Source organism: Nomascus leucogenys, chromosome 3 (assembly GCF_006542625.1).
Source record: "Nomascus leucogenys isolate Asia chromosome 3, Asia_NLE_v1, whole genome shotgun sequence".
Taxonomy (NCBI): Eukaryota; Metazoa; Chordata; class Mammalia; order Primates; family Hylobatidae; genus Nomascus; species Nomascus leucogenys.
In genome coordinates, this window is record NC_044383.1 from 137,324,520 (window position 1) to 137,339,324 (window position 14,805).

At 44.4% G+C, this 14,805-nt stretch overlaps 1 protein-coding gene across 2 annotated transcripts in view; it reads right to left on the bottom strand.

Annotated features, from left to right (window-relative positions):
- Nucleotides 1–6,712: 6,712 nt before the first annotated feature.
- ZBTB2 (zinc finger and BTB domain containing 2) overlaps nucleotides 6,713–14,805 on the bottom strand; it is a 28,045-nt gene continuing 19,952 nt past the window's right edge. For both annotated transcript variants that reach the window (XM_030809847.1, XM_030809848.1), the window contains exon 3: nucleotides 6,713–9,481. In XM_030809847.1, coding sequence (XP_030665707.1) covers nucleotides 8,110–9,481 — 1,372 coding nt within the window. In that variant the 3' untranslated portion in view covers nucleotides 6,713–8,109. The remainder of the gene's footprint in view (nucleotides 9,482–14,805) is intronic.

Here is a 14,805-nt window from a genome sequence, read left to right on the forward strand (position 1 = left end):
GACGGCCGGGCGCAGTGGCTTACGTCTGTAATCCCAGCACTTTGGGAGGCCAAGGTGGGTGGATCACCTGAGGTCAGGAGTTTGAGACCAGCTTGACCAACATGGAGAAACCCCATCTCTACTAAAAATACAAAATTAGCCAGGAGTGGTGGCACATGCCTGTAATCCCAGCTACTCGGAAGGCTGAGGCAGGAGAATCGCTTGAACCTGGGAGGCAGAGGTTGCAGTGAGCCGAGATCGCACCTTTGCACTCCAGCCTGGGCAACAAGAGCGAAACTCTGTCTCAAAAAAAAAAAAAAAAAAAAAAAAAATATTGCGCAAGTCTACATCGTACTCAGGCTCTTATTTAGAAGCTAAAGTCTACTGTGTGTGTGATGCACATTCCTTTCCTCTCCCTGTTGCCTTTTGGGCATTTGTTGCCTGCTAGCACATCTCCAGAGGAAGGACAAGTTGGTAGGAGGGACTGGAGTTGGGAGGGGGTCAAACCTGCAGTCTCTTCCGGGTCACTCCTGTCTCCCCAGGTTGTGTATGTTTCAGTACCTTGGTTCTCTCTGGCTGGCTGCCTTCAGACCTTTGCTTGTGGGTATCTCTCATCTAACTGGAAAGAGAAAAAAATTCTTTAGTCCATTTTCATTTGTTAAAAAAAAAAAGACAGAAAAAAAATAGAAACGGCAAAACGCTAGGAAGAGTTTCTTACACAGTGTGATGGTAGCAGAAAGGGCCCTGGAACTGGAAAACTTGAACTGCGTAATTACCACTAAGAAGCTGTGTGAAAGTCAGGCACCGTGACTCAGGCCTGTAATACCAGCACTTTGGGAGGCCAAGGCGGGAGGATCACTTGAGCCTGGCAGGGGTCAAGGCTGCTGTGAACCCATGTTCACACCACTGCACAGAGCGAGACCCTGTCTGAAAAAAATAAAGTTGTGTGATCTTGGCAAATTAACTAATATCGTTTCATCTTTTCATCAGGATCCTTGCCTTCTTTATAATAAGGAAGAGCATACAGGTGGCCTCTTTAAAAATAATTTAGGGTATTTGTTACTTTCCACTACATTTTATTCTGTGCTGACAGATTACGAAGGCATTGAGAATGAAGACAGGGAGGTTTAGAATAAATCCCAGAGCTTCCCACACACACACTTCTTCTAAGGGTCCACGCACAGATCTGCACCTTGCCCACATCTCATTAAGGAGAACCTTGCCACGAAAGAAGAATCATGCCACAATCGGCACAAATCCCCTCACAGCCCTTCATGAGCTCCTCTGGTTATTAGAACTCTGAGAAGCAAGTAGGGCCAAGACAGGGCAGTTGCATCATAGCAGAAGCGATCTAGTCACACTGTGCTGTTTAAAGTATGGCTTCCGGCATCAGCACCACCCAGGAATCTGTTTGAAATTATTGGCCCTACACTACACCCACTGAATGAGACATTGTAGGGGCAGGGCTGGCTATCCGTTTCATCAAGCCCTCCAGGAGATTCTGTTGCATTGAAGTTTGAGGACCATTGTGGTAATATAAAGCTATAAAAAGGCTATAATAAGTGAATTTCCTTAATGACAGAATAAAGAGATTAACAGGTAAAAGCGTTTTTCCTTCCCCTTTTCCTCTGCCATCATTGCTTCTAGCTCACAGAAATGCTTGCATATTTGGGAAAATATTTTTCCTTTTTAGTATAATTTGGACAAAACTAGATCTAAAGCCAAACACAAGAAAGTAGGCCAGATGAACAAGAAAAGCCATGCCTTACACTTTTTGCCCAGAGCTTTCTCTTTTTTGCAAAATGAAAGGCTTGTCAATTGCACAAGACTTGCCTTTTTTCCCCTTTTTATTTCTCTCTCTCTCTTTTTTTTTTTGGAAACAGAGTCTCACTCTGTTGCCTAGACTGGAGTGCAGTGGTTCGATCATGGCTCACTGCAACCTTGAGCCCTCCCAGGCTCAAGCAATCCTCACACCTCAGCCTCCTGAATAGCTGGGACCACAGGCACACACCGCCACACACAGCTAATTGTGTTTACTTTCTGTAGGGACAGGATCTCACTATGTTGCCCAGGCTAGTCTCAAACTCCTGGGCTCAAGTGATCCACCTGCCTTGGCCTCCCAAAGTGCTAGAATTACAGACATGAGCCACCACGCCCGGCCACGGGACCTGTTCATTTCCTAGTACTGCTCAAACCTTATATATTGGGTGTTAATAACATTGGGAAGTAATAGAAAGAGCATTGCTTTTTGAGTGAGTCACATGGGGAATTGAATCCTGGCTGTTTCTGTTTGTCTGGGTAACCTCAGAAAAGTTATTTAGCCTCTCTGGGCCTCAGTTTTCTCATCTAAAAAACCAGGAGACATGTTTGACAGGACTCTTAGGAGTCAATGAACCCCGGTGCGTGCGGTGGCTCATGCCTGTAATCACAGCAATTTGGGAGGCTGAGGGAGGCAAATCACTTGAGGCCAGAAGTTTGAGACCAGCCTGGCCAACATGACGAAACCCTTCCTCTACTGAAAATACAAAAATTAGCCAGGCATCGTGGTACACACTTGTAATCCTAGCTACCCCAGAGGCTGAGGCATGAGAATTACTTGAACCCAGAAGGTGGAGGTTGCAGTGAGCTGAGATTGCACCACTGCACTCTAGTCTGGGAAACAGAGCAAGATTCTGCCTCAAAAAAAAAAAAAAAAAAAAAAAGAGTAAATAAGAGCACATAGCAGGCATAGCAGGCAGACACCCAATACGGTCTCTGGCTTCCCTCCCATTCAGCCTTTCAGTTGACAGTGCATTCTTCACAAGGATCCATCTTCCCAACAGCCAGGGAATTTCAGCAGGGTGGGTATTGCACATTTTCCAGAGAATAGCATAAGCTTGATTCATACACTGAATAACTTTTTTATGTTCAGAAATATTTTGATCTGCCTGAGAACAAAACCAAATAATATAATTTCATCCTGGTCCTTTTTTTTCACACTAAAAATTGTCACAGTTGCAACAGAGCAAGACTACATCTCAAAAAAAAAAAAAATTGTCACAGCCTAGTTTTTATCTTATTTAGAGATCTGCTAATAGTTCAGTCAATATTCTTACCATTATGTTAAAGGAGCTAGTTCTAGAAAAGGCAGATTAGGCCAGGCATGGTGGCTCATGCCTGTAATCTCAGTACTTTGGGAGGCCGAGGTGGGCGGATCACCTGAGGTTGGAAGTTTGAGACCAGCCTAACCAACATGGAGAAACCCCGTCTCTACTAAAAAGAAAAAAGAAAAAATTAGCCCGGTGTGGTGGTGCAATCCCAGCTACTAGGGAGGCTGAGGCAGGAGAATCGCTTGAACCCAGGAGGCAGAGGTTGTGGTGAGCCGAGATGGTGCCATTACACTCCTGCCTGGGCAACAAGAGTGAAACTGTGCCTCAAAAAAAAAAAAGAAAGAAAGAAAACAAAAGACAGATTAATCTATATCTTAAGATAATCAACTTTTTATTTGTTTAAAGACTTCTAACCTTAAATCTTGCTTTCCTGCAAATGATGTAGAGCGATCCATTGCTCTAGATCAAAATGGAGGAATAAAACGAAGGAAAAATCAATTTAAATGTTTGGAGGGTTCTGAAATTTGTCATGAAGATGCAAATGTCAACTTGAGAACAAGTTGCATTCTATTACAACAAACTACACTCTACCTACAAATAATTCTTTTTTTTTTAGACATGGTCTCGCTCTGTCACCCAGGCTGGAGTGCAGTGGCACAGTCTCAGCTCACTGCAACCTCTGCCTCCTGGGTTCAAGCGATTCTCATGAATCAGCCTCCTGAGTAGCTGGGACTACAGGTGGGTGCCACCACATCTGGCTAATTTTTGTATTTTCAGTAGAGATAGAATTTCACCATGTTGGCCTGGCTGGTCTTGAACTCTTGACTTCAAGTGATCCGCCTGCCTCGGCCTCCCAAATTGTTGGAATCATAGGCATGAGCCACCATGCCCAGCCTACAAATAATTTTGTCTTAGAATTCACTCCTAGTGAACAGTGAAAAGAGGGCTTCCCCTTCCCCATCATAATCCTCAGCCAAATTGCAGGAGGAGATACCCCATATATACCACCCTCCCCAACCATTTTTCCTTCTTAAGAGTCTATATCTTTTTTTTTTTTTTTTTTGAGATGGAGTCTTGCTCTGTTGCCCAGGCTGGAGTGCAGTGGTGTGATCTCAGCTCACTGCAACCTCCACCTCCCAGATTCAAGCAATTCTCCTGCCGCAGCCTCCTGGGTAGCTGGGATTACAGGCACGCACCACCACGCTCAGCTAATTTTTGTATTTTTAGTAGAGACGGGGTTTCACCATGTTGGCCAGGCTGGTCTTGAACTCCTGACTTCGTGATTCACCCACCTTGGCCTCCCAAAGTGCTGGGATTATAGGCGTGGGCCACCACACCCGGCCAGTTGCCTATATCTTCTTAAACATGGCAATGTTGTCTTTTGCCTGAAATGTGTGACTGAGACATGAAATTTTGAACTGAAGGGTTCATTTGGATTCTTCAAGTTTTCCTTTTCTTGCAAGTTGAAATTTCAAAAGCATCAATGGCTAGCACCTGTAACAAGGAGAAAGTTGAGGTCCACTCTACCCTCCATTCTTAAATCTTTATCCAAAGCTACCTTTTTATGGCAATGCTTTCTTCCCACTAAAGCCATATTTCCTATAGTAAAAACCCTAGTACTTTATACAATCTATTTTTTAGCAACATCTGTTGAATGAGTGAGCCACTTTTGATTGTTTTCTTTATAAGAGGAAAAGTAATAGCACTAGTGGTGTTAATAAGAGGTAGAACCAGAAGAATGACAGCTCAATTTGATTTTGCTTATGTCATCAAATGACATTTCCAAAGCTTGTTTAAATTAGTACCATCCAAAACTCAGAATAGGTTGCTAAATTTATCCCCCCTGGGACTGGAATAGGCACTGGGCATTCCAGGGTGGGGTGGGTGGGCTTCAGTATCTACAGCCAGGTCTTCTCTTAGGGAGGAACCTGGAGTTCTGCAGGTCTGCCTTGGTGGAGGAGGTGGCCACAAGCTGTTTCTGGAAGACCCTGCGTTCCACAGATGAACACAATGGCCGCCCTCCCCCTCCATCAACTTGGGGAGCTGAACTGGGGCTGGCGGGTCTGTTATCCTCATCCACTACTGTCTTGTGATCCCCATGATTTTCTGGTCTCCAAGACCCTGCCCTTTGGCTGCACCTCGTGTCCTTTCAAGGCTGCATGGGGGCATCATGGAGGGCTGCAGAGGCACACTATTTACCCTCTCACAGATATTCAGAAAAGTCAGCTTGGCACGAGGCTGTCTTGAGAGATGTGACTACGGTTTATTAAAAAAGACATAATGAGTGGAAACCACTATATATATATATATATATATATATATATAAATTTTTTTTTTTTTTTTTTTTTAGACGGAGCCTCGCTCTGTCACCCAGGCTGGAGTGCAGTGGTGCGATCTTGGCTCACTGCAACTTCTGCCTCCCGGGTTCAAACGATTCTCTTGCCTCAGCCTACCAAGTAGCTGGGACTACAGGCACACGCCACCACGCCCGACTAATTTTTTGTATTTTTAGTGGACATGGGGGTTTCACCATGTTACCCAGGATGGTCTCAATCTCCTGATCTCGTGATCTGTCCGCCTCAGCCTCCCAAAGTGTTGGGACTACAGAAGTGAACCACTGCGCCTGGCCACCACTTAATATTTGATAATCAAAGTTTATATTGCTATTCCAATTTGTGTCATCTTTAGGTAAACATCTCCTGGCCTCCCTTTTTTTCCCTGTAAAAGAAAATTGAGGTGGCTGGGCGTGGTGCCTCGCACCTGTAACCCCAGCACTTTGGGAGGCTGAGGCAGGCAGATCACCTGAGGTTAGGAGTTCAAGACCAGCCTGGCCAACATGGTGAAACCCTGTCTCTACTAAAAATACAAAAATTAGTTGGGTATGGTGGCGCATGCCGGTAATCCCAGCTACTCAGGAGGCTGAAGCACAAGAATCGCTTGAATCTGGGAGGCAGATGTTGCAATGAGCCGAGATTGTGCTACTGCACTCTAGCCTGGGTGAGGGAGCAAGACCCTTGTCTCAAAAATAAAATAAATAAAATAAAATAAAATAAAATAAAAAAATAAAATAATAAAATAAAATAAAATAAAAAGTTGGGGCAAGATGATCACAGCATCTTCACAGAGTTCACTCATTTCATTCTCACAATCTTATGACCCAACATCTTCATTTTATAAGTGTGGAAAATGTCACTCAGGTTAGAACAACTGCCCAAAGTTCTGCAGACGAGAAGATACAGCAAGAAAACGACTCCTTGCCGGGCACGGTGGCTCACGCCTGTAATCCCAGAACTTTGGGAGGCTGAGGCAGGTGGATACCTGAGGTCAGAAGTTCGAGACCAGCCTGACCAACATGGTGAAACCCTGTCTCTACTAAAAAATACAAAAATTAGCCGGTCATGGTGGCAGGTGCCTGTAATCCCAGCTACTCGCCAGGCTGAGGCAGGAGAATCTCTTGAATACGAGAGGTGGAGGTTGCAGTGAGCCGAGATCACGCCATTACACTCCAGCCTGGGCAACAGAGCAAGACTCCATCTCAAAAAAAAAAAAAAAGAGAAAATGACTCCTCAAGCACTGCTCCACTACGCATCCCCTTCCTGTATCTCTTTGGGTAGACAAAGACGCAGAGATGACATGACATCATATACTCATTTAATTAAACGTTTATTCAATGAAAGGATGTATAAAAACTTACAAATTTGAGAACTCAACTATACATGAAATAGGATGATGGGATATTCAGTTTTTAACATATACATATAGTATAGCTATTAGCTATTCTCCCCTTCTCCTTCAGTCCTTACTTCTGGCTCCTGTTTTGTCCTGTGAGGCCCTTCTTTTATTGGCCTAACGGAAGATTAATGAACAATTTTTACTGCTTTTGGGCCAATGGAGAAAATTTCAGGCATTAAAAAAGAAAAAAAACAACAACCAAAAACCTGGAGAATAAACATCTCAAGTTTTTCCCCAAACAGCAATTAGATTTTTTGTCCTGATTTCTCTTTGCCATTTATTTTTGATGCTTCAATTAATGTTGCCAGTAAACTATCAGCATTGACTTTTTCAGTCATTGAAGTTACTACATCTTCTGGTCACAAATTCCCCTGTAAGATGAATATTCCTATATCCTTTTCCCTGCAGTAGACACACTGATTTAAAAGTTAGTGTAAAACAAATTATTACTGGCAGCTGCTAGAAAATGGCATGTCATGTTCTATTCAGAAAGGCAATTTATAGAATACCACATTCAAATTTGATTTTTAAAACAAATTTGTCAGAAACTCAAATACAGCATTTTGTTGTTGCTCAACTTGGAAAGAAGCCAGCAATGAGATAAGGATGTGCATTAATTCACCTGTTTATAGCAAGTACCCACACATTTTTCTCTTACAAACACACAAACTCACAGCTTGTCATGTTGTACCCAAAAATTAAGATTGCCATCACATTATTACTTTTTCTCCTCTTTGTTTTGTTAAAGTAGATTTCTTAACTGATGATTTTTCTTAAGTGGACATAATCTCAAAGGATGCATTCTGAATTAAGACACCTGGAGGATGAATACTAAGAACGTTTTCTTGGGTTTAAAGTTTCCCCACACCTTCTAGATTTTGCATAGTACAGAGCCCAGCCGTATCTCTAAGAAGCACGCTGTATTTTCTGACATTGTTTTTCTGAGAAGACATTTTACCCAGGGAAAGTCATAATTTTAGCTTACCAAATTGGATTCCAGTTGTTTTATTATATACCCTTCATTAGTTCCAAGTATGCTTTTAAATAATCTAAAACCTCTCAAAATTTGAGTTTATAAGTATAATGACCATTATCTTTCCAATATCCCCTGAATGAAAGTCGATACATTCCAGGTTTATAATGCACAAAGCCTTTACAGAGGTGGGGCTGGGATGTGGAAAAGGGGAAGAGGAGAAGAGAACAAGGACCTGTTTGTATCATGCCATGGAGAACTACAGTTCTGAATTCAGGGAAGGGAGGGAAAATGGTCTTTGTAAAAATGAGAGTTTTTTAAAAAGATAAGTGACATTCAGTCTAGTAAGACGGTTTCCTGTTCCTTTTTGATGGAAGCTAACACTGGGTGGTCAGGCTCCGTTACTTCTGAGTCCCCACTGCCCAGGAGAATGGGTCGCCCTTCGTCTAGGGCAAAGACGTCCGAGTTCTGGTTTTGGCATGAATGTTTAACAACCTCATTGGGAGTGGAGAATGTTTTGTCACACAAGTTGCATTTGTAGGGTTTGTTCGTTTGCACCAGCATGTTGTCCATCTGACTCCCTTCCTCAAATGTGCAGAGTTCCAGAGTCTGTTTGTCCACCATGGTGTAAGTGTCAATACTCTGGTTGAGGCACACGTGGCGGGCAGCCTGGTTGGCCCTGCAAAAGCTTTTGTCACAAGTGCTGCACTTGAAAGGCTTCCCGGTGTGTATGTACATGTGTTCCCTCCAGTGGCTTTTCTGGATAAATTTGCGTCCACATATTGTGCACTCGTACTTCCGCCTCTTCACCTCCCTCTCCTGGTCGGCCTGCTCCAGGTTGTCAATGTCAGCAATGTCTGAGGGGGGTGGGGTTTCCGACTGCTGCTGCCCATCGATGATAGGAGAATCGGAGATGTGCTGCAGCTCACTGTCACTTATCATCCCGGCTTCAGGCACTTCCATGGCATCTTTCCCGAGGTCAGCTGCATTGCTACAGAGAGTCAGGGGGACACGACTTTCTCCCTGTTGGCTAGATGTGAAAGGTACTCCTGTGTGGATCTGGAGGTGTTCACGTAAGCTGCTCCGGAGAGTGAAGCGCCGTCCACACAGGTGGCAGGCATAGTACTTTGGAAAGCTCCCATTCCTCTTCATGATGCTCGGCTTGACATGGGCTATTGTGAGGGACGCAGGCTGCTCATCGGAGGAAGATGCTTCCAGATTGGTCTCCTCCCCGGGAGGAGGGGGAGGAACAGGAGTGGAAACAAGTTCTGGAGACAGCGAGGTCTGCAGGGGGTCTGAGGGAGTCATATTTGTCCGATTCACCTGGGCCAGATTTGAAGTCAGCTGGGAGAGCTGTGAGGCCTCAGGAACCTGCTCCTGGCTTATCCTGGAGGTCTGTGGCCGTGGATCTCGCCCGAGTTTTTCAGGTGCTGAAGCAATCTTGGTGGCTTGTCTCAACTGATGATCTGCAATCTGAATGCCATACAATGAAGAAGCCAGTGGGAAAACTTGGTCAGGGTGAGAAAAGGCTCCCTGGCTGGCAAGGCTGGCTTCCTGGATGAGCGGGTAGGCGTGCAGAAACTTGATGCCCTGTTCTAATCGAACCGGGTCGATGAGCTGAGGCGCCATCTTCCCAGTGTACATCAAGTGTAAGAGATAGCTGAAGATGTCGGGCTGTATATCAGTTGGTTTCAAGCGGACACACTCACTGAAAGAAACAAGTAAAAAAATACATGAGTAAATGCCAGTCTAGGTGTTAACATAGAGCCTGAGAAAAAAATGAACACTTAAAAACAAAGGAAACAAGAACACTTCCTATCCTTGATTTTTAGTAAGTTTCATGAAAATGGGATGAAATAATCAAGAGACGAAGTTCACTTTAAAGAAATGTGATATCTTAATCCACAGACTCTTAGAGCAGTTTTTCTCCTAGTAAGCTAATTTTTTTTTTTTTTTTGAGACGGAGTCTCACTCTGTCACCCTGGCTGGAATGCAATGGCGCAATCTCGGCTCACTGCAAGCTCCGCCTCCCAGGTTCAAGTGATTCTCCTGCCTCAGCCTCCCGAGTAGCTGGGATTACAGGCGCCTACTACCACGCCCAGTTAATTTTTGTATTTTTAATAGAGACGGGGATTCACCATGTTGGCCACGGTGGTCTCCAATTCCTGACCTCAAGTGATGAGACCTCCTTGGACTCCCAAAGTGCTGGGATTACAGGAGTGAGCCACCGCACCTGGCCAAGTTAAATTAAATATTAGGTATTCTATTTTTATATAGAACTCCAGGAGTTCCTTATCAAATGCCACCATCACATCAGCACTGCTCCTGGGATTTACAGGGATTCCTTCTCACTTGATTGTCATTCATTCTCATTTTACAGGAAAGGATTGAGGATTGGAGGGGTTAATAACCTGTTCAATATCATGTAGTTGGTAAGTGGTGAAGCTGGTATTTGAAACAATGTTTGTCTAATTCCAAAGCCACCACAGCAAGATCCTTTAGAGAATTAAAACAATCCTGTATGGTAGATAAAGTGGATTTATTTAGTCCCATTTGACAGATATGGAAACTGAGGTCCCAAAAAGTTAAGTGATTTATCTAAGGCACCTAAAGCAGTTGATGATGCTATCAATTTTATAACTTTAGATTCTACTCCTTTTATCATTTCAGAAACATCATCCCTGATCAAGCAGCAATAATGAAGAGGTTCCCAAGAACTCTTCCCAGACCATCAGTAGTAACAAATTCCAAAGCATCATCAGAAATCAGTGAGATCTATATCCACATTATCACAAGGTATATATTACGTTCCACTGAGTGGATATTCTATAGACAATGCATTTCAAATTCAAAGACAGCTTCCTTGAATGCTTTTAGAATTTATAATTTTCTTTTATTATACTACTTTTTGTATTGTAACTTTCTTTGGCCCTTTTAGGAATCATGCTCATTTGATTAACAAATATTTTCTTTTCTTTTCTTCTCTTTTTTTGAGATGGAGTCTTACTCTGTCACCCAGGCTGGAGTGTAGTGGCACGATCTTGGCTCACTGCAAGCTCCGCCTCCCAGGTTCACACCATTCTCCTGCCTCAGCCTCCAGAATAGTTGGGACTACAGGTGCTTGCCACCACGCCCGGCTAATTTCTTTTTGTATTTTTAGTAGAGACGGAGTTTCATCATGTTAGCCAGGATGGTCTCGATCTGCTGACCTCGTGATCTGCCTGCCTCGGCCTCCCAAAGTGCTGGGATTACAGGCGTGAGCCACTGCGCCCAGCAACTTTGGTGTTTTTTGTTTTGTTTTGTTTTGAGACAGAGTCCTCACTCTGTCGCCAGGCTGGAGTGCAGTGGCACAATCTCAGCTCACTGCACCCTCCATCCCCGGGTCCAAGACACTCTCCTTCCTCAGCCTCCCAAGTAGCTGGGATTACAGGCGCGTGCCACCAGTCCTGGCTAGTTTTTGTGTATTTAGTAGGGATAGGGTTTTGCCATGTTGGCCAGGCTGGCCTCGAACTCCTGACCTCTCAGGTGATCCGCCCACCTTGGCCTCCCAAAGTGATGGGATTACAGGCGTAAGCTACTGCGCCTGGTCATTTTTCTTTTTTCTTCTTTTTAATTTTGAGACGAAGTCTTGCTCTGCTGCCCAGGCTGGAGTGCAGTGGCATGGTTTTGGCTCACTGCAATCTCCGCCTCCCAGGTTCAAGTGATTCTTCTGCTTAGCCTCCCAAGTAGCTGGGACTACAGGTGCCCACGACCAGGCCCAGCTAATTTTTGTATTTTTTTAGTAGAGACAGGGTTTCACTGTGTTGGCCAGGCTTGGTCTTGAACTCCTGACCTCAAGTGATCTGCCCGTCTCGGCCTCCCAAAGTGCTAGGATTACAGGAGTGAGCCACTGCACCTGGCTGACTTTGGTGTAAATTTTGTAATTCTTTTCTCATTCATTGTTGGATAGGCTGTCTTGTCTATCACTTATGAATGGTGACTCAACAGTAAGCCTCTCAAATTTGAAAGAACTGTGTACAGTCTCAGATGGCAAAAAAAGGACACAGCTGGGGACACCTTGGCCCACACTTTACGCAGGCCTGGAGGGAGGACTCCAAGGGGCCAGGGAAAAGAAAGCGGCGAGTCCCTGGGGTTTACAGCCAGGGATGCGAGGGCCCAAGGAGGTCTCAAAACATCAATTTATTTTGATGAAAAACAATTTTTTTTTAAGAGAGGGGGTCTTGCCCTGTAGGCCCAGGCTGGAATGCAGTGGCACGATCATAGCTGACTGCAGCCTCAGCCTCCTGAGTAGCTCGGACTATAGGCACATGCCACTACACCCAGCTAATTTTTAAACTTTTATAGAGACAGGGCCTCATCATCTTGCCCAGGTTGGTCCTGAACTCCTGGGCTCAAGAAATCCTCCTGCCTCAGCCTTGGGATTGCAGCGTTGGGATTATAGGTGTGAACCACTGCACGCAGCCTTAAAAAAAATTTTTTTTTTTAGAAGCAGAAGCACATGTGCACACATACACTTAAAAAACAGGTGGAGGCTGGGTGCGGTGGCTCATGCCTATAATCCCAGCACTTTGGGAGGCCGAGGTGGGTGGATCATCTGAGGTCAGGTGTTCAAGACCAGCCTGGCCAACATGGCAAAACCCTGTCTCTACTAAAAACACAAAAATTAGCCGGGTGTGGTGGCATGCAGCTGTAATCCCAGCTACTGGGATTGCACTCCAGCCTGGGCGACAAGAGTGAGACTCCGTCTCAAAACAAATAAACAAACAAAAAACAGGTAGAATTTTTCAAAGTTCCTTAATGCACATTTCAGCCATCTCCATCCCTGACTGCTTTTATTTCCAGGCAGCTTGACCTCTGTCAATCACTCAGCTCACTATGCGCCAGACTTCGGTCTTTTCCCAGTCCTTTGCAAAGGACATAGTTCTCTACAATATACTTACATCTAAGTAGTTTCCAGATATATCTGACATAAGATTTTTTTTTGTTTTGAAATGGAGTTTCACTCTTGTTGCCCAGGCTGGAGTGCAGTGGCATGATCTCGGCTTACTGCAACCTCTGCCTCCCGGGTTCAAGCAGTTCTCCTGCCTCAGTCTCCCGAGTAGCTGGGATTACATGTGCACGCCACGATGCCTGGCTAATTTTTCTATTTTTAGTAGAGATGGGGTTTCACCATGTTGGCCAGGCTGGCTGACATACTTTTATGTAGGAAAAAGATGAATATAGTTTTACTACAGCTATAAGCCCTTTGGTATAAACTTCCATAGTAATTTCTATTTTCAATTATTCCCTCACTAGAATTTTAAAAGAAATGATAGGCTTAAACGACTTTAAAAGGAAGGATTTTTGAATAACATTAGCATTGTCAGAAGGTTGCACTTAGGCCTCTCCCTCAGTGGTTTTATTTTTGATAGCTGAAAGTCTGTGGTCGTCTGTGATTTAAGCATACCACTCGGAGTAGCAGACATAAGACAGGGACATCTCGTGGTAACTACAGCCAGAAATCTCCCTTGGAGCCAAACTTGAAAAAATTGACCGTATTCTCAGTCTATGTCTGAGTAGTCGGGCGGCAGTGTGTCGTGCCCCACAGAGGAGGTGCTGGTTGAAAAGTACGCCCCTGGCCTTCACCCTGAGTTTGCCTTGCCTTGAGGAGCTTGAATTCTGCACTAGGAGGCGGACAAAGCTGGCCACTAGGCATGTGTCACCTCTGGTGCAGTAATACACACTGTTGCTTTACACTGTTGTATTACACAAATATCACACCTCCTTATTAGAAAGCCATTTATTTACTGCCCTATACTTAAAGGTAGGTTTCTTGCATCGAATTAAAACTCATTACGTAGTATTCTTGCACTCCTCAAGATTAAAATTGCCTCCTTTTCAATACCATTGAATTCACTGTGTTGAGACTGCCCAGTACAAAACCCCTACTAGGCCTTAAGTCTCTGACACACTGGAGTTAAAGGGAGCATCCTTAGTATTGCCAGATGAGCCACCCCTCCTGGGTTATTCTGCAGTTGTCCCATCTGCTCCTCCAGACGTTGATCAAGTGGCTATTCTATTGTGTGCAAATACTTCAGTCATACTGGGTGGTGTTGGCAAAGATTTGTAAAACCCAGTCCCTGCCCTCAAGAAACTTACAAGTGAAGAAGGGGGTAAGTACACACATAACAACATAGGGGAAAGGTGCACATTTGCACTCTTGTACACATATGCACTCTTATAAAGGAGCACAATTAAAGTGTTATGAGCCATGAGCGAGGACGTGGTCACTGTCGTTTGTTTTGTTTCACTTGACCGGGAGGGGTCATACAAGAGGTGCTGCATGAGCTGGGACTCAGGGAGTGGGCAGGATACCAGCAAAATGCGGTCCAGGTGAGCTGAAGCCACAAAAGTAGGTCTGGTTAAGGTGAAGATGAGAGGGTGGGGTGTCCCAGAGGGCCCAGTCGCAGATGAGGCTAGAAGGAGGTTGAGCTCCCAGCCTGTGGGGCCTTGGATGACAGAATAAGGAGCCTGCGTGTTATTTTAATACGCACTGGGCATCCCCGAGGTTTCTGATCCAACGAACAACCCAGTATAGTAGGTTTCTCATCAAACACTACAGTCAAAGCAGTGTTTGGAAATACGAATCCAATAGTAATGTGGAGAATGAGTGATGAGGTAATGGAAGTGAGAAAGGAAAAGAAGTGACAAATGTGAAAGGTAATTTGAAGAAAACATGATTTGGGGACTGAGTTAAGCTTGGGATATTTGAAGATAAGAAAATAGGCAGGAGGAACTTCGGAGAAGGCCTAATTCAGTACATCCTCAAAGACACAAAAGGAGATACTCAACTCTAAATGCCCAGCACACAGCCTAAGGCCTTGGGAATAGAGTTCTGGAGACAGAACAGTCAAGGCCAGAGCTATAAATTGAAGTTTCCAGCAGAGGCGAGATCTAGGAAAAAGACACACACCCATAGGAAGAGTGCAAAAGACAAAATTTACCAAAGGCCCAGGTTTAGAGGGCAGAAAAACAAGAGATATTCAGCTATAA